This window comes from Ambystoma mexicanum, chromosome 9 (genome assembly GCF_040938575.1).
Source record: "Ambystoma mexicanum isolate Mex_15411 chromosome 9, UKY_AmexF1_1, whole genome shotgun sequence".
Taxonomy (NCBI): Eukaryota; Metazoa; Chordata; class Amphibia; order Caudata; family Ambystomatidae; genus Ambystoma; species Ambystoma mexicanum.
In genome coordinates this window covers 1378454586-1378479302 of record NC_090931.1, presented here as the reverse complement: position 1 = coordinate 1378479302, position 24717 = coordinate 1378454586, and the positions used below count along the sequence as shown (strand labels likewise).

The following is a 24717-nucleotide window of genomic DNA, read 5'->3' as shown; positions in this document are numbered from 1 at the left end:
CAGACGTCATCTCCTCTCATGGCATCCCGTTCTATACATACGTGGATGACACTGAGCTGGTTTTCTGCCTCGGATAGCCCACCTCAGAGTCACCCTCTAAATTTAGGGAGTGACTTTGAGGGATCGGGCCCCAAATGGCAGAGAATTGGCTGAAGTTAAATTGTGGTACAACTAAAGTCCTCATAACCGGCACTACCGATTCCCGATCTGTCTGGAATTCGGCTTTCTGGACTGATTCTCATGCCTTACTTCCAGTCCCTAGTGCCGTGTTGAAAATCATAAGGAAAAAAAACTCCTTCCCTCGAGCTTGCGTGCGGCCCAGATCACCTCGGTCTGTAGTGCAGGCTTCCTCAGGCTGAAAATACTAAGGAAAGTTTTGCCATTTCTTCCGCCTTCCTACAGTACCACAGTTGTCACAGACACCATCATGGGCTCTCTGGACTATTGTAAGAGAATATATTTGGGGCAGCCTGAATCCTGGTCCAGAGACTCCAGATTCTCCAAAACTCAGGAGATCGGTTGGCACTAGGCACACCCAAGCTTGCTCACTCGGCCATGCTCCTTGCTGAGCTTCACTGGCTGCTAGTCAGATGCCGGATAGTTGTTAAGGTTCTATACATTGTGCACCACGCCGTTCACTCTGTAGGTCCCGCGTTCCTTCAGTCAAAACCTTAGCCATATGTACCATCACGCAGGTTACGCTCAGCGTATAAAAATCTTCTAGTGGTCCTGCGCTTCCTCAAGACAAGGGACAGGGGTCGCTCTGTCTTCATCCTGGCACCAACGCGGTGGAAGTCCCTGCGTGAGGTCCCGGATCACTTCTGTTTCCAGAAAGTGCTGAAGACTTTTCTGTTTAGGGCTTAGTCTCTGCGGTCTTCCTCAGTGCTCTGCTAGCACCCAGATGCCTATAGCCTTGGTTGTTGCTCTTTACAAATTTAAATGGATGCATACATACGGGCGGGGAGCAGCGGGGGGCATTTCAATGGAGAAGAGCAAGCACAGAAAAATAAAACAAATTGTGATTGAACGCACTGGCGTGAGGAACTGATAATAAAAATTGAAGGTAAAACGAGACAAAAGATGAAACATAAGAAGATGCAAGGCCATAGAGAGATTTGAAAACATCACAGAGAACATTGAATTTAAGGCAAGAATGGAAAGAGCACAAGCTGAGAGAAGAGAGAGACAATGAAATACAGTTACAAGAAGAAAGTGAATACAAAAGGTGAATGGAAGCGTTGAAGACCAACTTTAGAGGCGCTAAGTGAGAAATACTAAGACCAAAGAGCATAGGAGAGCAATAGAATTGATGTCAGATAATAAGTGAGACGATCAAAGGTTTCGTGGCATTAAAGGGCTGAGATTTACAGATATTAAAAAGATGTTAGCGACAGGAGCGGGAGATGGCGGAAATGTAAAAAGAAAAAGATGAATTAGTGTCAAGATAGAGACCAAGGTTTCGAGCAGTGCTAGAAACAGCAGTAGAGAAGGAGGAAAGTAGACAAAAAAGGAGTGGAGGGGGTAATAGTGTTAGCAGGATAAAAGAAAACGTTGGTGTTAGTTGCATTCAAAACATGAAAATGGTCAAGGAGAGAAAAAAAGGAACTTAAACATGCAGCCTGGAGAAGAGGTAACGTATCAGAAGGAGACCCAGGTGTACCATTCTGCTCTTTAACCTGATGTAGGGCAGAGGGGGGTATCCTATCATGTCTAAGTGAGCAAATGTCACTGTGTGTGATGATTTACCTTGTATGTTTCCATTAATGTCCAGCTGAAATAATTGACAGATGAAGGCCTCATCTAGTGAAAAGACAACAGGGTGTAAAAAGTATGCTCATTGCATTTTTTGGGTAATATTTCCTAAATACATTGATCCTTTCCTGTAATGGTTGATTGGGTTCTCCTTTATATGTCCTTTACATTGTACACTCCTCTCTTGAGCTAGTTGCTGTAAACTACATGTTGGGATTTGTATCTGAGAAACACATTGGGCCTCATTACAAGTGAGGCGGAATGGGTTAACGGGACCCGCTAAAGGATGCAGACCCGTTAAACCCATTCTGCCTCATTACAAGCTCCCCTCGCGGGACCCTGCAAGTAACGCCTGGTCAAACAAGGCGTGCTTACCGGGTCCAGCGAGGGCAAGAGGAAGCAAACAATGTGCCGCTCATAATCGGCCCGTTGTTTGCTCCCTCCCCCATTCCCATTCAGCCCTATGGGGGCAGGAATGGGAATGGGGAAGGTCCAGGCCCGGGTTCCTGGAAGGAGGAGTTACTGGGCCCTCCGAACTCGGAATGGCCCGGTAATTCCCCATTCTGGGAACCCGGACACGATTTTGGCGGCAGCCATGCCGGCAATACCGTAATGAGGCCCGCCAAGACCGTAATGAGGCCCATTAAGAGCATAGTAAAGCGTTGTGGTGGATAAATAACCACACGTCTGCAGACCTCTCTTAGGATGGCCAGTGGAAATGTGTTCTAGAGCAGATGTCATGGTATTAATATCACCTTGTGCTCCCTTTTGCTCCCTTTTTGACTAATTGGCACACTAGTTGGACTTGTTTATTGTGTTGTTGCTAAACCGTGACAGATTTCTGGGGAATTGTGCAATACCTGTGAATGAAGATCTTAGCTCACTACTTTATCCCTGTATGTTCCAGGGGTTAGCTTTCTTCCTCTGCACACGATTTTTCCTACTGGCCTCCAGTGACAAGTTCACCTTTGTACCATTAAAATCCCAAACAAATCAATCAATTTGTCCCATTTGGACGTAAGAAATTAGGATACACAAGTGCTGTTCCAAAAAAGACTTCCTCCTGTCAAGATTCGATTGCTATTTAATATCCTCAGGGAGAAAAACAAACTATGTAGGATTCTCAGAGCAATAGTGAATGAGTAATTCTTTTATAGAATAATACAAGATTTATTTTCACAATCAATACTTTGTTTAAAATATTTTGTTCCTTACAAAAGGGTAATTGCATGATGCATCACAAGAGTAGGGTTGTCCCCTAAGTGAAATACTTCATAACCAGCTTCCCCCGAGAACGAGGAACCTGAAGGTAGTAGGACTGGCCTGGTAATCAGGAAACCTGCTTGCCAAATAGAGCTCTTACGTTTTATGTGGGATCTTCTGCAGCAAGATATATCTTCTACTAGAGTTAGTGAGAAAGTATACTCAAAAGGTTCGATATATCTGGGACAGTGAATAATTATTGTTATGGATAGATCCGATCATGCCTGTTGACAAATTCAAGATCTAATATTAGTAATGAGTTAAAGAAAAATAGTTCTTGGGTTAGTAGTTAGAACATCAGGGGTCATATACAGAAACGTTGCAAAAGTGCAATTTTATGTCTAGTGAAAAAAACCACGTTTTTTCAATTGCATTTTTAAATCAAGGCAAAGGTCTAGGCATAGGGCAATCTTTGTCCTGGTGCAAAAGTTCATTGAAAGAGTATGGGCCTCATTCCGAGTACGGCGCTAACCAATGGCGCTATTAACGCCTTGGTTGACGCCGTACCCGGACCGGCAGCACCTTGGTGGATGGCGGAATTACCGCCCCATTCCAAGGTCGGCGGGGCGGTAATTCCCCATTCACCAAGGCTCTTCCCCATTCCCAAATGAGCCCCCATAGGGCTCAATGGGAATGGGGAAGATGCAAATAACGGTGACCGTTCATTACGGTCACCGTTATTGGCTTGGAGGCCCCTTTGCGCCCTTTGGCTTGGAGGCCCCTTTGCGCCCTTGACTTTAACACCTGCTCAAAGCAGGCGTTAAGGACGAGGGCGCAAAGGGAACTCGGAGTATGGCGGTAAGGGATTACCGCCACCGGTCTCGTTACCGGTGGCCGCTATCCCTTACCGCCATACTCGGAATGAGGCCCAATGTCTTTTGAAAGAATAATATTTCGCCCAGTTCTATTACCGTGCAACATTATTTATTAATTATGAATTGTGTGCAATACAGTCGAGAACGGTTATTGTCAGACAGCACCAAAAGAACTGTCCTATTGGACTAATTTAAAGGTCATCATTGCTGTGTATGTGAAAGAGATATATTCAGCCTCATCACGAGTTTGGCAGTAACCCTTAAATGCGGCAGTAACGCTATTACTGCTGCATTTAAGTGTTTGCCAAATCACGGGTTTAACAGCATTTACCACCAGCTCTGAGCTGGGGATAAATGCACCAGGAATTTGTTAATTTTCAATGCAATTACCGCATGGTAATACCGCAGATGGTAGTTGTGTCGAAAATTCCCCATTGGGCCCAATGGGGAATGGGAAATTCCCGAATGGGACCAATGGGGAATGGGGAATTACTCTTCCATCAAACCCGTGATCTGGCGCTAATAGCACCGGGGGGTTTGGCGGTAACACTATTAGCCCCGGCGGTATCCCGGTGGTAATATCCATGAGGCCCATTGTCTGGTATATGGTAAATAAAAGACCATGGTCTCATACCACCTCTCCATATGGTTACTCTATCTCCAAAGTAGGGTGTGGTGGTGGCCACCTCTACACACATCACTGTGTCCTCAAGGGTAAGAGAGACATGGTGGGTTTCCATTCATGCCCACACCTCTGCTGCCCATATTTTGTGTGCCATACATTTGTGAGAGTGCATGCAGGTGGCCTGCGTGTTATATTTCAGAATTCTCCTGCTTTTAGATGTCTGACAAGGATTTAAAAAGTTTCAAATCATGGGAATTAAGCAATCCACCTGCATTGCATCCTGTAATTCACAAGGCTGATGCCATCACGGTGACTTACTAATTGTTATCACTCAACCACACACATACAGACACACGAATGTGGGTGTTGGTTTGACAATACAACAAAGTTATTGTATTCACTCAAATTCATCTATTCTTACTAAATAGTGCTATTTGTGAAATGCATGTTTTGATAATTACTTATTTGCCTGTGCACTCACTGATGTCAGCGCTTTCCTCCAAGGATTCAACTAAATGTGTTATCTCGTCTGACAGGCTTCATCAACTAACCCTGTGATACAACCGGAGATGACGCCTTGGATCCTGTGCTACCCCCTCGAAAAATGTTCAAATAATCCCAAGCTCTAATGACTGAACACAGTCTATGAAGCTATACATACATATGGCAGACAATAATCAATATACATGAAAAGTGCATGTTACCTTGTGTAAGTTGCATGTTAAACTGATGCTGTGACTACTGTGCTTTTGGTTGGTTACTCGATTGCAAAACAATTGTTGAATGTCAAGAGAGTAAAATATAACGTTGCATCAGTAGATGCAGAATCCAGAATTGAGCACACACGCCATCCAATTGTACTTATGATGGAGTATGCCACCATGTATGTCTATGAGCTTGAGTCCATCTGTCAGATGAAGCCAGTGTCTTGTTCCGAAGAGAGGCCATGAATCTATGCAAGAGGAGGGGTCCTGTAAACTCACAGCCTTTGGCCCGGCTGTCTGGCCAAGTGAGAGATCTTCCAGAGAGAGCAGTGAAGTGGTCTGTGTCCATCAGATGAAGTATTCCTTCTCCTTTTTGCACTCACTCACTGCATGGTGCAGGTCCATTGGGTTTCTGAATGGGTGGTCCAGGTGTTCTGGGTACTCCTTTTCTTTTGCAGTCTCACTTTTTCGACGCGCCTCTTTGTGCTGGTAAAGAAACTTGGCCATGGCAGCCACAATGCAGAAGATGAGGAATACGACGACTGCTATAATGCCTGAAGAAAGAAAAGGTATGTACAGTTGGTTTCCGTTGTCTTGATAAATGAAGGTGTTACATAAAAATACATATATCTAACAATCAATGATGCCTTGAGAGATTGAAACATTGTCCTATTGGGCTTATTGAGACATTTGCTTTAAGGTTTGAAAGTCTGTCCAGTGACTGGTTTTCGGCTGGGCTCATTGAGTGATCACCTTACTTCGTTATTGTTTGGAATGATTCAGGTTTTGATATTAATGCGTAACCTTTTGGGGGGAAATACCTTTATGATTTTCAATGAATTGATATTGCTTTTGGGCTGTGTAGGATAGAAGGGTTTATTATGAGTCGTAATTGTGTATTTGTTTTTGATAAATGTATTTTAATTAGGTGTGTTAAATTGTGTTTAAGTTTTAATGAAATAGAAACACACAAAAACATACAACGTATATCTAAATATACCAAAATCACTTTTTGAAGCACTCGCGGGCCTGTGGGTCTCACTGTTCAAAACTGTAGGACGTACATCGATATTAGAGGAAGAGAAGGGTATTGCTAGGTACGTAGTGACAGAGGAGGGGAGGGGAGGGCCTCAGGGTTTCAGGTCAGAACTGGTCCTTCTGGACATCATAAACATATCTTATGATACCTAGGGATGGCCATTTCCACAGTTAGTATTGCAATTAAGATATAGCTCTGCTCTCAGGACCTTTCCATGGCGATGTGGAAGATGAAAGCCTGAACTAAGCAGGATAAAGCATTTTCCCCATAGCTGGCAACCAGGCCACCATTACCGCTAAGGAGAACGTGGAGCAAGGGGTGAGCTGCTTAAGTAATTGCCTTCTGATCAGCGGGATAGGGCACATGTCGAGCCCAGCAGGCTTTTCTCCTGCAGTGCTGAAGGCAGCCATGGTTCGGGCTGTACATCACACACCTAGCTCTGGCCCTTGATCATCCTTCACAGCTTCAGCGTGCTTTGAGGAAGAAGTCGAAGATGTGTTTGCCCTCGCTCAAGTGAGATTTGGTTACTTTGTATGTATTCTTGGGACGAGCACAGACTTCCTGTGGCTGAATTGGAACTTCCTCCTGGTAAACAGGCATGCATTACATGGTTACTGGATGGACAGACCTTACAACAAATAATGTATTTTCTGAACACCATTTAAAGTATTTTGGAACACTTTGGCCCTCATCACGAGTTGGGCGCTAACCCCGGCAGTATTACGGCTGGGGCTATAAGGCCTACCGCCAAACCCCCGGCGCTATTAGCACCGGATCACGGGTTTGGCGTAACGGTAAGACCCATTCCCCATTGGGACCATTCTGGAATTTCCCATCGTTGGTATTACTGCCGGCGGTAATAGTGCCGAAAATTGGCAAAATCACAGTGAATTTGCCCCAGCTCAGAGCTGGGGGAAAATCCGCCAAGCTTGTGATTTGGCGGACCGTTAAATGCGGCTGTAATAGCGTTACCGCCGGATTTTAAGGTTACCGCCAAACTCGTGATGAGGCCCTTTGTATTAACAGTTAGGGGAGTCTTGCTACTTTCGTTTTCTCAGCACGTTCTGGAGCTAGTCTTGTTGTTTATGAAACCTAATTTCTCTCTGCTTTTCATAGGAGATTATAATTTTAATGTTAATGGTAATAAAGACTCTCAGGAGGTATAGCTATATAATAGTCCTACTGATTTAGATTTCTTTTTCACACACACTTGTCCCACTCATAATCGTGGCCCCACATTAGATTGGGTCATCTCGTGGAATAGGTCCAACGAATGAAATATCCCATTAAATGCAACTCACAAACACACACAGGGGGATTTTTCCAATACATTGGGCCTCATTACACGGATGGCGGTAAGGGTTTACCGGTACCGGTATTTTACTGGTACCTGTAAATCCTTACCGCCTTACTACAGGGTCCCTTTGCGGGTTGGGGAATTTAACGCCTGCTTTTTGCAGGCGTTAAAAACCAACCCGCAAAGGGACCCAGGGAGCTAATTACGGTACCGCAATTTGCGGTACCGTAATTAGCGCCTTCCCCATTCCCACTATGCCCTATGGGGCAAAAATGGGAATGGGGAAGGGCAATGGTGGAAGGGGGAATTACCGCCCCGCCAACCTTGGAATGGGGCGGTAATTCCCCTTTCCGCCAAGGCGGTGCTGGTATTTTACCGGCATGAACCATGGCGCTAATAGCGCCATGGTTCTCCGCCATCCGTGTAATGAGGCCCATTGTCATGTTGCATTTGGCTACAGTATGTGCCATTATTAAAACATGTGCATGCATACATATGGTAGCATTTCCACATAAGGACATACTCAATTTGGCTTTACCATTACAAATGCAAGCCAAAACATGTCCAAACTGGATGCACCAAAATGTCAGTCTAAGTAGATAATAATTTATCATTCTTGCTTCATCAAAGAAGTCCAATACAAAATGTCATGGCACAGTAAGAAACGACTAGACAACCTGCACCAATATGCTAATCCAATCATGCAATAACACTTATCATGCTTGCTTTATCATAGGTGCCCATTAAAAAAAGATGCCTGACCCTCGGGCCCCCAAGATCCTCACACACGTACATAATCAATGTGTTTTTGTGTGTATGTGAGATGCTGCTGGGTACATGGAGCAGGCCTGGTATTTTTTACCAAGCATCTATCATAGATGCCTAGGAGAGATGCCCGTCTCTCGCACATATAAGCATGCAGTTCCACCATCCTGCATTCCCAATGGGCTGTGCAAGGCTGGGGAAGCAAAATGCCCAAACTTTGCATGGATCATTGAGCAGAGTAACAGATCTGTGAAACTCTGTTTCCCTTTGACAGTTCAAGGTATCCCAGGAGCGTTCCCTCAGCAGCAAAAAGATGGTGAAGGAGTGTTCAATGTTTATGTGGTCTACCACATCCATAATGGGTGGAACTGCCAGTGCCCCCTCCTCCCCAAGCCCATTATGGAGGAGCTGCCACTGCTGCACCACCCCCTCCAAGGCCGAACTGACACATTCATATACACATACACACAAGCAGTCACACATCTATACAGACTCTCTCAATCATTCAGAAAACCACCACCAGAACACTTCACTCACAGAGATACATGATTCTGTGTATCTGCATGAGTGAAGTGTTTGAGGGTGTGTTGTGTGAATGATTAGGAAAGCTATATTAGTGTGTAACTGCTTATTTGCATGTGTTTGTGTGTAGGCCCCAAGGGGGCATTGGTGAAGGACCATACCAAGATAATAATAATATGTTATTGATGGCTGCAGGCAGTACACACATTCAGTAAGTATATGGTTCCCCATATGTTTTTTAACCTATAAACATTTTGATCAGTATCTCTTTGGTGAAAAGAAAATGGGACATATTGAACCATACTTGTGTAAGGCCCCGAATCCCCATATACAATCTGCTTTAATAAGGCTATGACTGAACTTATGGCCAACTCGTAACCTGATGGCTGAAAGGAAACTGATCAGTCATGACAATTTTTTTTTGTCGTTTTTGTGTAAACATACAAAATAAAGAAACAGTAGAGCATTTGATCACAGAATGCACAGCCCTAATTGTGGAAAGAAATACATTTTTTGCAAAACATATGGTTACAATCGCAAGCATATCACCAGAATACAGGTGGACAACAATATTAGCAACAACTAACATGAGCATACGAATAGCATCAATTAATTATCTTAATGCTTTACACCTATCAGATGAGTATAAAAGCTGTTGAATTGCTATTAAACTATCAAGATGCTTGTTTAAGAATTGTTCTGTTGCATTCCATCATGCACTCCTTTTGATACATGGCCACACATTGATATTCCTTTTTCTGTTGATAATGGTTATCTTTTCTGTTCACCCTCATGTTACTAATTACGTCTCTAATCCTAGGACATCAATTATGCTCTCAAATATCCTTGCAATTTGGGTTGGCTGTGGAGCTATTTATTTATTTATTTGTTTGAAACCATATTTGTTTGAAACCATGCTTGCTGTTTAAAATTATGTTGAAATTGTCTTAATCCATTTTTGTAAGTAATGAGTTGATTATGAAATAGATTTTATGAATTTGATATAAAAAGAAATGTAAAGTTGAGAAATCAGCTAATTCAATAAAAAATAAAAAAAATATGTTTCCCCACCTTGTTCGTGCCCTGCTCCAGTGCCCTTTTCAAACCCAAGCCGCACACACATTCATATACACATGCACCTGCCCCGCAGGTGTCATGCACCTATACAGCCTCTCTCAATCATGCACATGACACCGACCAGAACACTTCATTCGCACAGATATACATGTTCATAGCTGAAACAATTGCATTTAGTGGCACAGCCAACCACAGGTTTGATCTCCTTATCAGGGGAATCCAACCTTTCCACTTAAAATATCTGAGAACACCTGTGGACCTATAATTGGTAATTGTAAGACATCTTTTTGACCTCAATCTACCAGAAAACTGGCGAACAAACTAACAGAAACTACACAAACCCACCTAATGAGCCATGCAACACGAGTGGTGAAACACGTCTAGAGGGCACGAGTCTGCCACTTTAATGAAGACCCAAGAGGGCACAAGTTACTTTCTTCATGTGGGATACTAACATGATCTCACCAAGAAAATTATTTCAAGGAATACCCAGCAGGACATTAAATATTCATCTTTAAGGACACCTTTAAGATCAGAGAAAGATAGATCACCCTAATCTGGAAGACTTTAGCCAAATCTCTGAATTAAGTGAACCAAGACTTAATTTTTGCATTACATTTACCTGAAAATTCCCATGCAAGCCAACATTGTTGTTATTACTAGCATTTTTCTTTTTTGTAAACAATCGTCATACAACACACACTATGATTTATCTATGCCGACACAGGATTTAAGCCTTATCATCTTCACTTTCCATGTTCATATATACATGCACACAGTCACTCCCCCATAAAGCTTCTCTCAATCACTGAATGATTGGGGGGTGTTGTATGGGTGTGTCTCTGCTTCTGTGCATGTATGTATGAAAATGTGCAGTAACACACTCATACAGCTTGTTTCAGTCATGCTTCTTATTTTACATGGAGCTAATAATCAGGCCCTCAATCACACATATACATCACCCACACAAGCAGCCACACGCCCATGCAACCTCTCTCTCAATCATATACACCACTTACACAGACACACACATTCAGGTGCCCGATTTCAAGCATGGTGTATCATAATAAAAGTGTCTTTCCATCAAAGAATATCACTTTTCTTATTTTACACGAATCTCTCAATCAGGCTATCATTCACACATACACAGCGCCCAGACATGCAGCCAGACACCCAAACAGCCTCTCTCTCAATCATACACAACACGTACACAGAGACACACATCCAGGGCCTGATTGCAAGCCCTGTGTAAAATAATACAAGTGTTTTTTTTTTGTTGCATCCCGGCATGACAATTTTCTTATTTTACATGGTGCTCTCAATCAGGCCCTCATACGCACGTAAGCAGCATCAACACAAGCAGCCACGCCCCCATGCAGCCTATCATCATCAATCACACATACAGCACTCACCAGAACACTTCATTCACACAAATACAGTCATGCACGCATACATTAAAATACAATGGGCCTCATTACGACCCAGGCGGTAAGTTACCGCCTGGTCGTACCTTTACCACCATGGCATAAACTACGTTTACGCCATGGTGGTTGGCGGACTTACCGCCCCATTCCGAGGTGAGTGGGGCGGTAAGTCCCCATTAACCCATTTACCCTTCCCCATTCCCATTTTTGCCCCATAGGGCATAATGGGAGTGGGGAAGGCGTTAATTACGCCACCGTAAATTACGGTGGCGTAATTAACAACAAGGTCCCTTAGCGCCATGGATTTTAACACCTGCTAAAAGCAGGTGTTAAAACCTCCCTGGCGCTAAGGGACCTCGGAATCAGGCGGTAAGGGTTGGCGCTGTTTACGCCGCCGTAAACCCCTTACCGCCTGGGTCCTAATGAGGCCCCATATCTCTCTATCTCCTTTGCTCTCTCTCACACCTCTCTCTCACAAACACACACGCAGCACACCCACACACACATACACACGCGCGCACATTTGTTTTATTTAAAACACTTGCCGGAGCGGGCTGCAGTGGTGATCTTCTCTGAAGTCCTGGGCTTTCTTCCTCTTTCTCCAACATCACCATGTTGGAGGAAAAGGGATAGCCAATGTCAGGAGACACCCTTCATCCCTCCTCCTGCCTATTCCGTTATCAGGCAGAGAGCAGGGGCATCATTCAGACCCCATCCCCGGCCTAAGACAGACAGGCACAGGGAGGGGTGAAGAGCCATTCGGGGTCATTCCAGGGCTGTTTCAAACTGTACACTCTAGTAATCTTGAAGGGCTCCCAATGCCTTCACAGAGCTCTACATGAGTGAAGGCATGGGTGCTTTATTCGCCGGCCTTCACCCATGTAAATTGTGGTGTAGGGCATAAGGGACACCACCAGCCTTTGCATTTGCAAATAATTTAAATGCTTTTGATTCTTTGCAAATGCAAATGCTACATTTGCGTCATTATGGAGCAAGTTAAAATCTCTTGCTTCATAATGCAAATGCATTTTTATGTGACTGTTGTTGTATTGTATTATGTCGGCGTGGAAGAAAGGGGCTTGGGGTAACTCCCTATTGCCCCTCATGGACGAGCCTCCACTGGAGTATTGATTGTTGTTTGGGCCACACTGTAAAGCCTGTTGTTAGTAGTGCCTCTCACAGCATGAATAGAAATAAAAATAGTTATGTTATCTTGCATTTGTATAGCGCCTCCTGCCATAGGTTAGGGCATCAAAGTGCTTTGCCTGTCAGAGAGGCAAGGGAGGAGTGTAAGAGCACATTCAGTAGTGGTACAGAGAAGACAAGTTGGGTAGATAGCTGGCATGAGAGCGAGGGAGAGATAATATGCACAGGAGGGCATGAGAAGCAGAAGTTGGAGCAGCTCTGTGTACAAGTGGAGCAGATTTATCATGAGACACAATTGTGTTCCATGGGGTACAGAACCAAGAGGAGAGATAGCTGGAGAGGAGGCGTTTGCTGTGCCAGATCGGGTAACGCCATGTACTCACTGCTTGGTGAGCCTGGGCATGTTGAAACCCTGCCCAAGAAAACACAAACAGCACATCCTGTGTGCTTAATTCCCTAGGCCCCCAGCAACATTTGGGAGTGGCTGTCAGAAATCAGAATTTGCCAAGTTTGCAAGAGCACCCTGAAATGTGTGCAAAAAACCTCATGTAATAGACTCTGTGTTAACCCCACGAAAAAGCAAACAAACATGTATGGCAAAGAATTATCAACACCTTAACCTGGACTGTAATTGTTGACATGCTTAAACGAAAATAGACAGTTACCTCCAATGACAGCGGATTCATTTCTGACAGCATTTGTGATTTGCTCCTGTTCATCGGTTTTCCCCAAGGGATCTGCAATGCATTGGTATTGAGTTAGTTTGTTGATTTACTTCACATGAAACAAAGAGCCCTCTGGCTAATGTTTTGTATAACATATGATCACAACATATTCCGTTCTGCTTGAGTAGCATCATGAGATCAACACATGCATTTTGAAATATGTTCATACTTATGTATCAGCCATTTCGTTTTGAGCCTCTTTTGATATATGCAAGAATATGATTAGATATTTCTGGTAACATAGCAATGATTTCCACATTCACTTTTAAAATGTGCATGCAACCAGATACATGTGTTTGAATCCTGGCCTGGTCAATCAGGAGGAGTTAAGATGTATTTTCATAATCAGCCAAACCGAGGGTTGATGAGAGGTCAACTTGTTATGGTAAGCAGGAAAGACACTGGTGTCTAGTTAAACCGAGTCCAGATAGAGGAGCAGGGCAGCGATGCATAGACAGAGAATATTGTGAGAGTGGTCACGGGCTACAATGAGACACACACATAGAACTCCAGTAATTCAAATTAGAAAGAAGGTGTACAACACATACATGCATTTATTAGGCCTTCGATTACACTCTAAGAAATGAAAACCTCAGGTAGGTATTGTCACACAACTACTATCCTAAACACATTCATTATTGGGTAATCTGCTAACAGAACACAAACACTGTTCATAGTTAACAATGTGTAAGAGTAACATTTCAAATCAATGTATGTGATAAAGTAAGTGAGACATAGACAAAAAGAGCAATTTAATATCAGTTGGAGACAGCTAAGTAAATTAGGTTGAACACCCACAGATAAACATAAGACAAGGTCTCAAGTTCTTCATAGGTCCATCCCTGATGCGTATTGGGGCAAAATCACCAGTTCCATAATATGCATTTTGCAGGAGGGTTTAATCTGTTATTTGTGAACGCGTGTTGACAAAGCCAGTGGTTGTGGGTAAATGTTTCAGAAGTTGAATACACATGCAAATACAGTTCTTAAAGTGTCTCTACCACTCCTAGCGCTGTAGGGGAGGTCCATGGGGATCCTTAACCAGACCACCACTGATCTTAGACAGGCAATGGAGACAGAGAGAGAGGGAGATAGGGTTAGGACTTTACAATCATACAACGCTACGGAGGGAGCGGAGGGTATGCACATGTACCACCTTTCTCCAGCAACCACTTCAGTGCTCCCTGAATCCACTTGCTTCTAAGCTGTGTCTGGTCGAGAGTTGTCTAGGGTACATGGGTGCAGTGATCACTTTTGGCGCTGGGATTCGGTCTGACTAGTCAGTGATTTTGGATTCTAGAGAGACCGTTCTGGAGACTACATGGCTGGACACCCTTGGCACGACAGGATGACAACCTCCACAGATCAGGCAACCTCAGGAGACATCCAGGATACAATTAAAATCGGTTGCAGCAGGAGTCAACATGGTCAGGCAGAACAGGTGATCCTCATTGTGCAAACAAAGGAGCAGGCCCTGCACAGCTTCTCTTCGATCATGAAGGCTGAACCTTCAGGAGCAGGCATCATGTTAAACAAGTTGAAGATTCTCCAAGTTCCAAGGATGAACATGAAATGGTAGTGTGCCGTGAGATAGATTAGGCGAGAGCTGGTCCATCCACCGGGTGGTCCAGGAACACCCGAGCAGCAGTCAGGACAGATTGTTCCCACCAGTCCATGGCTCAGGGCACTGACAATGTCCTTCTGGACAACAGCAGAATGGAGCAGGGCTTCATGGGGACTTGGCTGCAGGAAATGCTGGTCAGCTGCAACTGTCATTCTCGGGTCTTCAGGGGGATGCACTTCATCATGGGGGTCTTTGCTCTAACAACGAACTGTCAAATGGCTGCAGGCCACAATTAAACTGGCAGCGGCAGTCCAATCATGGACAGCCCCTAGTCAATGCATCTGCCTAGCAACAGACACACTGTACATCAGATGTATACTGTGTCCAGAAAACCCATCCCCCACATTCAGCCACACACACAGACCACCAAAGAACAAAATGGCCAAAGGACAGGCAAGAATCTTTTTGAATGGCAATTTCAGAGAATACAGTAAATTAGATAGACAACTCCTCTAAGCCCCTCAGTATCCTACCCCGTGCTGTATAGCTTTTCTGCTGTTACCTCTGAAAAGTGACCGTTATGCATCTGTACTGTTGTATAACTCTGTAACGCGCTCGGTTGTTAATATGTATTGTTGTATACCTCTGTAAAGCACTCTGTGGCTTTTCGAAGCTAGGTATGTGTTCAATAAATATAATAATAATAATAATAATAATAATAATAATAATAATAATAATAATAATAATAATAATAATAATAATAATACACATACATGTAATTCGCTGGAAAGACACATTGGTGCATCACCAAAAAATGCAAGAGTTTTAGTGAATGTGCATTACAAGTTGGATGAGTAGAATGATGTTTCAAGTTGATTAAACTTGCAACTAAAGGGTACATTTAATATTTCTATATGTCTAATTATAGATTTGATAACCTAAGGCAGGTTAGCAATTCCTCCCTCTGCCATACTTAAAGTGTTGGCTCCACTTAAATGGAGGTGTCCACACTGGGAGGCCTTTAGCTCAGAAAGAATATACAGAATCATGTCTCTTCCCCAGAAAGCTGAAAGCTCCTGGAGTGAGGTAGTTGAAGCCTTCTAACAGATGACCACACATATCAGTGAAGTGTCACTAGGGACCTTCTTAATATTAAATCTGACCAAGAGGGCTGCTTCAGTGACTCTTATATGACAGTGAAGCAAGATGTTATCATGGTTCTGAAAGTCGCAAACACATTGAGAGTAGAAAGATTTGAATATAAGCGGATATTTGCAGCAATGAAACACGAACATAAGGACCTGGCCTAGATAGATCTGTGTCATACTGCACATAGTAAGGACACACAACTGTTTGTGGCCATAATTGTGCTGGAGGAGATCATGCATCCATGAAAATACACAAAATATCCATAATGAAAAATGGATTCATCCCTTCATCAAACTTGATATTTCACTGGCAAATTACACAGCGGGTAACTTTTCCTCCCGAGAATGTCCCTGATGGTTGGAAAATAGGTGATTACTGATTAATGTAGCATATCTCCTGTCGCAGGGTACAATCGCACAGGGCTTGCTTAGATATATTTATCAGTTGCAGTTCTTTCTAGGTCCCACTTATTCCTAGGCTCTTAAAAATAATAAAGTTGGCTGCAGTCCCAAATCTTGTACATATAGACCATCGGCCCGATTCATGGAATTCATGGAATTATCTTGGCGGAAAAGAGGGTACTTGCGTGCCCTTGACTATTCATGGAATGAAATGTGTGGTACTTTCCCAGGATTTTAGTGGATTTTGCTCTGGCTCTGCATTTCTGTGCGAGCCGTCGAGGTTCTTGCGCACCACACTGAGCAGAGCATGGCCTGCACAGAAGGCCGGGGAGGGGGCAGAACTCCAAAAATTGAGTTTGAGCACATGCTTATCAAATGTACTCTCATGGTGTTCTTTCTATGTACCATATCGAGGGATAATTAGCTTCTCACGTTCACTGTTCTTTGAGGATAGATAACCAGTTCTTGGCTGCCTTCAGTGTTGACACCAGGCCAGACAGCCCTTCTCGTTTCTTCCATGCTCACAGCTAAATCTTTGCTGCAACACAGTCTTCAGACCTCTTCATGGTCTGAACTCACTAAAATTGTGACACCGATGTCCAGCTTCTATATAATGGTGGGTTCGCCTGCAGTCTATTCTCTATGTATAGCTAGCTTCCATGATCACTTAGTCTACTTGCGTTGCTGCATCTGTACAATTATTAAATGGCTTGCATTTTCTACAGTGATTTTCATACGTGCAATCTTCGTTTCACACATGAAAATGTACTTGATTCTTTACTTCGTCATCAGTTTCTATAATGTCCATACATTCTCTTCTTCAGCCAGTCTTCTCAGTGCATCACGCTTGTTTCTTGTGACGTCACCAACTTCTTTCTCTCCTTTTCATATTCCTTCTTGTATCTCATCCAAGAGATTGTCATCTCGTCTGGGATACATCTGACATGTTTTTCATATTGGATACCTTTTCGCGAAGACTCGACGCAGAATAGTCACAACTGCTGGTGTCAAACATGGCACTATTTCAGGCTTCTGGCATACAGTATTAGGGGGTGGGACTTCCTGCAGAGGCAGTTGGCTGCTCCTGTACATTGGCTAAGTATGAAATGTATGCCCCATGAAGCATCAAGCCATTGTGGCCTAGTGGTTAAATGCTAGGCCTTAAATGATGGTAGACTTGGGTTCAAGGCTGTAAGTTCTTTTTTTTAAATTGAACTAATTTAATTAAAAGAAAGGCAATGCAACTGGGAGGTGGCGAGGTTTGTGTCAGTGCAGTCCTGTGGTCTTATTTGGGATGAGGGCATTTATACGTGGCTGCAATATCAGCCAGGGCCAAACAACCCTCATGCCAAAATAACAATGCCGAAATGGCTTTTGCAATGAAAAGGGGGCTGTGATAGTGGGCGTTGCAGCAGAATGGCTGTGCCAAATCGGCGCGCACCAAAATTATACTGCCGAAATGGGGTGTACCGCCTGGAGCATGCTGCCTAAACAAAGTGTGTGCTCCATGGTAAATAATGTAATCTCACTGTGCATTGCCTAAAAACATTGTGAGTTCTCAAAGCTTGCAATCCGAATCCCATGGCTAGTAGCATTTTAAAATGGACAATGGGTACGGCAAAAGACAATGCCACTGACCATGGAGGAAGACCATAATCGTGGTCTGGAAGCATTCTAAAAATCTACGGGATAACAAAACCCTTGAAATTCAAGTAAAGCTCTTTAGTTCAGGCATGTTAAGGTGAGCAATACATTGTAACAAAACCTTTGAAATTCAAGGAAAAAACTTTAGTTGAAGGAAGGTTAAGGTGAGCAATACATTGTGACAAAACCTGTGAAATTCAAGGAAAAAACTTTAGTTGAAGGAAGGTTAAGGTGAGCAATACATTGTGACAAAACCTGTGAAATTCAAGGAACAAACTTTAGTTGCAGGGACGTTAAGATGAGCAATACATTGGAACAAAACCGTTGACATTCAAGGGAAAAACGTTAGTTTCAGGGATGCCTAAATGAGAACTTGATGCAACAAAACCCCTGAAATTCATCTAAAGCAACCTTAACTTCACTCTCCCTGTTCCGCAGCCTATGACCACAATGATGTCACAGATCACATCACTGATGAGAACACTAATTACATTACAACAGTAACTGGCATTAAGCATTGCCTTCATCCATGGTCAGTGTTCATGGCCAAAAATATTTTAACACACAAATGGGTACTATGGACAAGCACAGCCCTTGCACAAAGTAAATACAAATTTGAAAGACTTGTTTAGGAAAACAAATGTATAGAAAGAAGAGAGTCTGTGGGTTGGGGCATGCACCCATCAAGGACCATGCGATCATCCTAAATAGTCTTTTTACTGAGATGTATTTATTCATCGAGAACTCTAATATAACATCAACTACTCACCATGTTTAGAGCACGCATATTATCATTGTGGTACATTAAGGTAAAGTTAGCCACTTGGCACAATTTCAGGCTTCCAGCATACAGGTAGTAGGGGGGCGGGACTTGCTACAGAGGCAGTTGGCTGCTCCTGTACATAGGCTAATTATAGGCTAATTATGAAATGTATACCCCATGAAGCATCAAGCCATTGTGGCTGAGTGGTTAAATGCTAGGCCTTAAACTCTGGTAGACTTGGGTTCAAAGCTGTATGTCTTTTTTTTTTTAATTGAACTAATTTAACTTAATTAAAAGAAAAGCAATGCAACTGGGAGGTGGCGAGGTAGGTGTTAGTGCGGTCCTGATGGAGATAATGTGGACATCTTTAAATGTGAGGTACTCATCCTCAAAACAAATGAGTGCATGTTATATTGTCCTGTCCTTTTAATTTAAAACATGTAGGTTCTGTATTCGTCCAGGTTTAGGAGAAATTGATTTTGAAAGATATTTATATTTCTGTTTTCTTTTTTTTTTAAATCAAAGCAGAAGTGTCAACTGCTGAAAAGCTTTCCGCTCTTGCTAACACAGGCAGTCAGTGAGATACAAGGACAAGTACTATTGATGATTTTTCTATCGACTTGTTCTTTTTTTAAAGCTTTATCCTTTGTTTTAACTCAAATGTGTATGCATTTATTACTTGAATTTGAAAGAAATTGAATATTCTTGAAACAAGTGAGAATTTGAGATTGAGTAGAGAGGTCACAAATGTAATGTGGGGAAAGAGATGAGGAATCATTCATAGGCGGTAAACGAACCACAGAGAGGGTGCTCATTTCATGCATACCTTTAAACAGTATGCTGCTTGGAGACGAGGATAACACGATAACATGGTTTCATTTTTAGAATCATTTTTAGTTTTGCTCATAGGTGCTACAAAACAATGCCTAGTGTGGCATTCTATATTTGTTTCATCAAGATTATAATTTACGTTATGTTACACCAACACATGTCACCCTGCACTGCACACACACACTTCTCCCAATACTACACTGCTAATCCACTGAGGTAATTAGTGTGCACATACACTGCCACAAACACACACCCCCACACACATGCACATGCACACACAGACTGCCTCAGCACTGCACACAGACACTACCCCAGCCTGAACACGTATTACACAGCACTGAATACACAACACCTTGCATACACACACTGTGCCTAGCACTGCACACTGACAATACAACTGCATACATATGTCCTCCTCAGTAATGCACATACACTGCCCCAGCATCACATGCACAGCCAAGACAGAATATGTCCTTGATAAACTAATTGGGCAGGATGTAAACTAAGATTACCATCCTTTCTGGACATAAAGATAACTCGGTTTACTGTGATATGTAAGAACATTGGAATGTGAAACATTGGGTTTGTGAGGGTATAACTGTTTGTGAGTGTGCTTGGGCCATTCACACTATGGTGTGGCGAGCTGTGTCTCCAGCACCACGAGGTTTACCCTAAACCCCTAACGGTAAGTACAGAGTGATTGGTGGTACCAGTGAATCACACTGAGCCAATAAGTAATATAAGCTAGTCAATAAGTTATATGACAGAAATGATCTGTACAAAACGCGATTAGGTAATTGTCAAAAGATCAGAAATTCATTCTTCGTTAATCATTCAGTTTCTGATGTATTCTTATGTTTCAACCGACACGTGTTTCAATACTGGGTCGCTTTCAAGGTTGATAGTACATCTGCAAAATTAAAATGATATTTTCAAGACAACACAAAATAAAGTAAAGTTACATACCCGATTCATAATAAGTGGGCAGGAAAGTTTATCATGAGGAAAAACAAACAATAACACATGTCATTCATAACTCGGTCTTATTGATAAATAACACTTCGTGCAATAGTACATTAATATTAGGGTTGTGTGGTGCACCATGCTTCCTGTGGCCTGTTCAGAGCTACATGCTAGCTGATAGGTGCTTGTAATTGTCGAATTCACATGTGTGTACCTTTATTTCCATTAAAGAGATTGTGTGCATCTTACAGTCCATCAGTATTGGTAAAGAGGACACCTGATTATTGATTCTGCATTAACCCGTTCTCTTGTGTCACGTGGAGTTTAAATATCTACTTAACTGAGATGAAGATAGAGCTGCTCTATTTGCACCTAGAGGGAGTGCAAGCAACACTTTTAAAAACAGCTATAATACTACGGAAACGCTAAAACAAAAATGTATCAGGTTAGAAAGATCGTCAAAGAAATGAATAAACAAATATTGGGAACAGGCTTCACTTACTAATTACCTGGAAAATGGAAAAATCCCGAGGGGTTTAAGAATTCTTATCTTTCCGAACTTTGATAATAAAGAATACAAGGATTTGGCTGATAAATGGAAAAGTAATCTAGACCAGAGTTCAAAAGTCATGATGGAATTATTGGCCAGTGCATAAACAACCAAACAAAGGAATCATGATAAAATGCATGAGATTTTAAGAATATACCAAGATGAGATCAAACTACGGAAGTTTAGAAAATACTTCAGAGACAACCACGATTATCACATAGATCGAGTATACACATAACAGACTAAATTTGAGGATATACATATGAAATCTAGGGAGAGCACACCCAACACAACACTGGGTAGCTCTGACATAGAATGTGACGGGGAGGACATGCCTCCTTTAGGGGTCACTACAACCGAGACATAAACAGAGAAGACACAGGGCATTTTTTCTTTTTTTTTTGCTTTCGAACCAATACGAAATACAGAAAATTGATACAACAAAATACCAAGCAAGTAAGATTCCAAAACCCACTTGTGAAAAAATAGCACAACATGGAGCACCACATTAGAGGCAGGAGGGGGCAGGAGGAAGCTCGGATGAGGAAACAGGTCCCACAGGTATACTAACCAGATCCAGCTCCAAGAAACAACTAGGGAAATTACCAAAAGCAACCTGTGGTCAACCTATCAGATAGACTACTTACGAATGGAGAAGGGGAAGTATTCAATAATGGATTATCATTTGCACCAACTCATTTTTCTAATTGATTCTTTACAGGTTTGTCAGAAAACTTAAGTTATAAAATTGTTTTGCTAGGCAAGTTAAAACATATCTTCCACAGCCAAAACAAGACCATTTGAGCTCATATTTAGAATGCCCATTTTTTGATGTCTCTAGAAACAGAGACGGGTCAAGACAAGGAGACTATCTGCTCTGACCTATGGGTTTATGTCAGACATTTAGAGCTACAGGAATTGAAACCAAAATCTAAATTTGCTCCATAATTGTCAAATGAAAGTGTTATTGAAACATTTCATCAAGCTGTCACCAACGAAATACACCAACACCTAGCCAAGAGGAACAAAAAGAGAAACATATCCAGGGCCAGCCTGAGCAGGGATGGGCAACAGGCACTAGATGATCTTGCTGGAGATGAAAACATAGTGATTAAAGAGGCAGACAAGGTGGGCAATGTTGTAGTTATGAACACACAAGATTATATCAATATGTGTATCCGACACTTAGAAACACCAGGTTGTTACAGAACACTCAATACGAATCCAACCAAAAAGATTGTCCAAGATCTGAAAACTCTAATACAAGAGTGGTATGTTATGGGGAATCTGACAGATGATGAAAAACGTTTCTTAAGTATAACAGATCCAACTATGCAGAAGATATACCTTCTACACAAAATACACAAAAAATCCATACTCTTCCATAGGTCTGCCCGACTATGAGTGGCATAGGTTGGGCAACAGAAGGTATATCGCAGTTCATTGACAATGCACTCAAAGACCATGTACTAACACTGCCATCTTACGTCAGGGACAGTACTCAAATCTTGCATTTTCTATAAGATATAGAATGGCGGGAGGACTATTATTTAGCCATGATGAAGGTAACAGCCCCATACAAGTATTGATCCCAAATTGGTGATTGAAGCAGTGGATTATACCTATATCACCTTCTCAGCATCCTACTGATTGAACGTTGAGATGCTGAAAATGTTTCTAAGATGTACTCTAACAATGTTTTCATGTTTGCCAACACATATTATGTACAGACTAAGGGGGTTGCTATGGTGTCAAAGTATGCAATGTCACTGGCCAACCTTTTTTATGGCCCAATATGAGCAGATACACACCTTGAACAATAAAGATTTTGTGGGTGACATCATTATATGGAGACGTTATATTGATGACATAATCATCATATGGCATGGCTCACCACAAGCTTTCGAGAGATACATGGAATAAGTGAATGCTAACACTTTTGGTATCACACTAGCAGGGCACTGTGGCCATTCAAATAGAGACTTCCATCGACCTTCATATGTGTGTCATGGATGGCAAATTTGAAGCCAAGACATTTTGTAAAAACACAGAGGTCAATTACACACTACACGCACAGAGTTGTCACTGCAAATCCACTATTAACAGAATACCAGTTGGGGAGTTCTATTGAACACACCACAATTGCAGTAAGGATGCTTATTTCAATAATGAATGTGAACCTCTGATCCAAAGATTTCATGAGAGAGGGTATCCACACAGCACTATTGGCAACACACTTCTCAAAACTAAAACACTTGACAGAGCAATCATGATTCAGCCTACTACTAGCAAGAGCCAACCACAAAGGAGTATAGATACTATAAGAAAATACTCAAAGGGTGCACAATAGTACAAAGACTTTGGAACATCTTACTTATGGATTGTGACTTACAAACATTTTTGGACAACAAACCAAAATGTGTTTTTTACTACAGCACAAACTATCAAAAATAAACTATGTCTTTCATTTTCAGATATCTGTCACACTAGGAAGACAAATGAGAGTGACTGGTTTAGAACGACAACAGGCTTCCCTAAGTGGGACTCTTGTAGCATATGCAGTTATGCACATGCTGGATGTCAAAAATATACAGCTAACAGGTGCACAAAGATCAGAATCAAGGATTTTATTAACTGCCGGATGACCTTTGTAGTCTATTCTTTGATCTGTGTATGTAAAAAGTTATATGTAGGTAATACCATCAGACAGTAACACGTTAGAATCAGGGAGAACTTGGCCAGTCTTAACAGCCAAGATCAGAAACCTCTGCTTGCAATACACTGGCAAGAATGTCACCAATTGGCAGAGAAGAATGATTTGAGGTTTATAGGATTCATGAGAGCAAAAAGTGGCAAGAGAGGAGGAAACCTTAAACTAAAATTGAGCCAAATGGAATCTAAATGTATATGTTACCTACGTTGGATTAAGGAAGGACTTAATACTGAACATGAGATGAATGTCTTTTTCTGATTATGGACCCTCACATCAACAATGTATGGCAAAGAATGAGTAATTGCACTAGTGAGGGTTTTTGTGAAGTTCACATTTCACTATTGCCGGCTGGATTCTGGTTCAGAACAGGTGATGGAAGAAATGTTGTTATCACAAATTACAGCAAATGTTAATTTGAAATTACTAGAAGGATTATATATGTGGCAGTGCATAGTGAAATACCCTGCGGCATATTGTAACAATGTGAGTTTAAACAACCAAAAATGGTGACCATATCAGACCCCTTGAACTACTAACACCCACCAGACACTCTGTGATTACAAACTCTCATGTTAGCAATGCATGGGGATACATGATTGCTATAACCAGAAGGGTTGGGTGAAGCACGCATCTTAACGTGGCCGGTTTCATTTTAGAATATGTCTACATTGCTTGTGATATGATATGATAGGTTATTTTTCACGCGCTTAATAACCAGAGGTTTCTAAGCACGCGCTCGGGGATCAAACCTGTTTTGCTCCATCTCGTCTTGCGTCCAAGGCGAGCACATTGCCCCTAAGCTATCCTCCCCTTTCACTTGTGACAAGTGAAAGTGGTTACCTAATGTAAACTGCATCAATGCCCATTTTTGGAGGAGTCATCATACGCACTCCAGATTACATTGTGATGACAGTGCCAACGTAGCAGTGACGTCATGCACACTAGGCGTATGACATCACACGCATGCAACGATTAACAAAGAACT

The 24717-nt window shown here is 42.3% G+C and overlaps 1 protein-coding gene across 1 annotated transcript in view; it reads right to left on the bottom strand.

The window, feature by feature from the left end:
- Positions 1 to 4955: 4955 nt before the first annotated feature.
- LOC138489132 (contactin-associated protein-like 5) overlaps positions 4956 to 24717 on the bottom strand; it is a 1196734-nt gene continuing 1176972 nt past the window's right edge. The window contains exons 23-24 of the mRNA XM_069616767.1: positions 13095 to 13166; positions 4956 to 5713 (exon numbers count right to left, since the gene is read on the bottom strand). Coding sequence (XP_069472868.1) covers positions 5508 to 5713; positions 13095 to 13166 — 278 coding nt within the window. The 3' untranslated portion in view covers positions 4956 to 5507. The remainder of the gene's footprint in view (positions 5714 to 13094; positions 13167 to 24717) is intronic.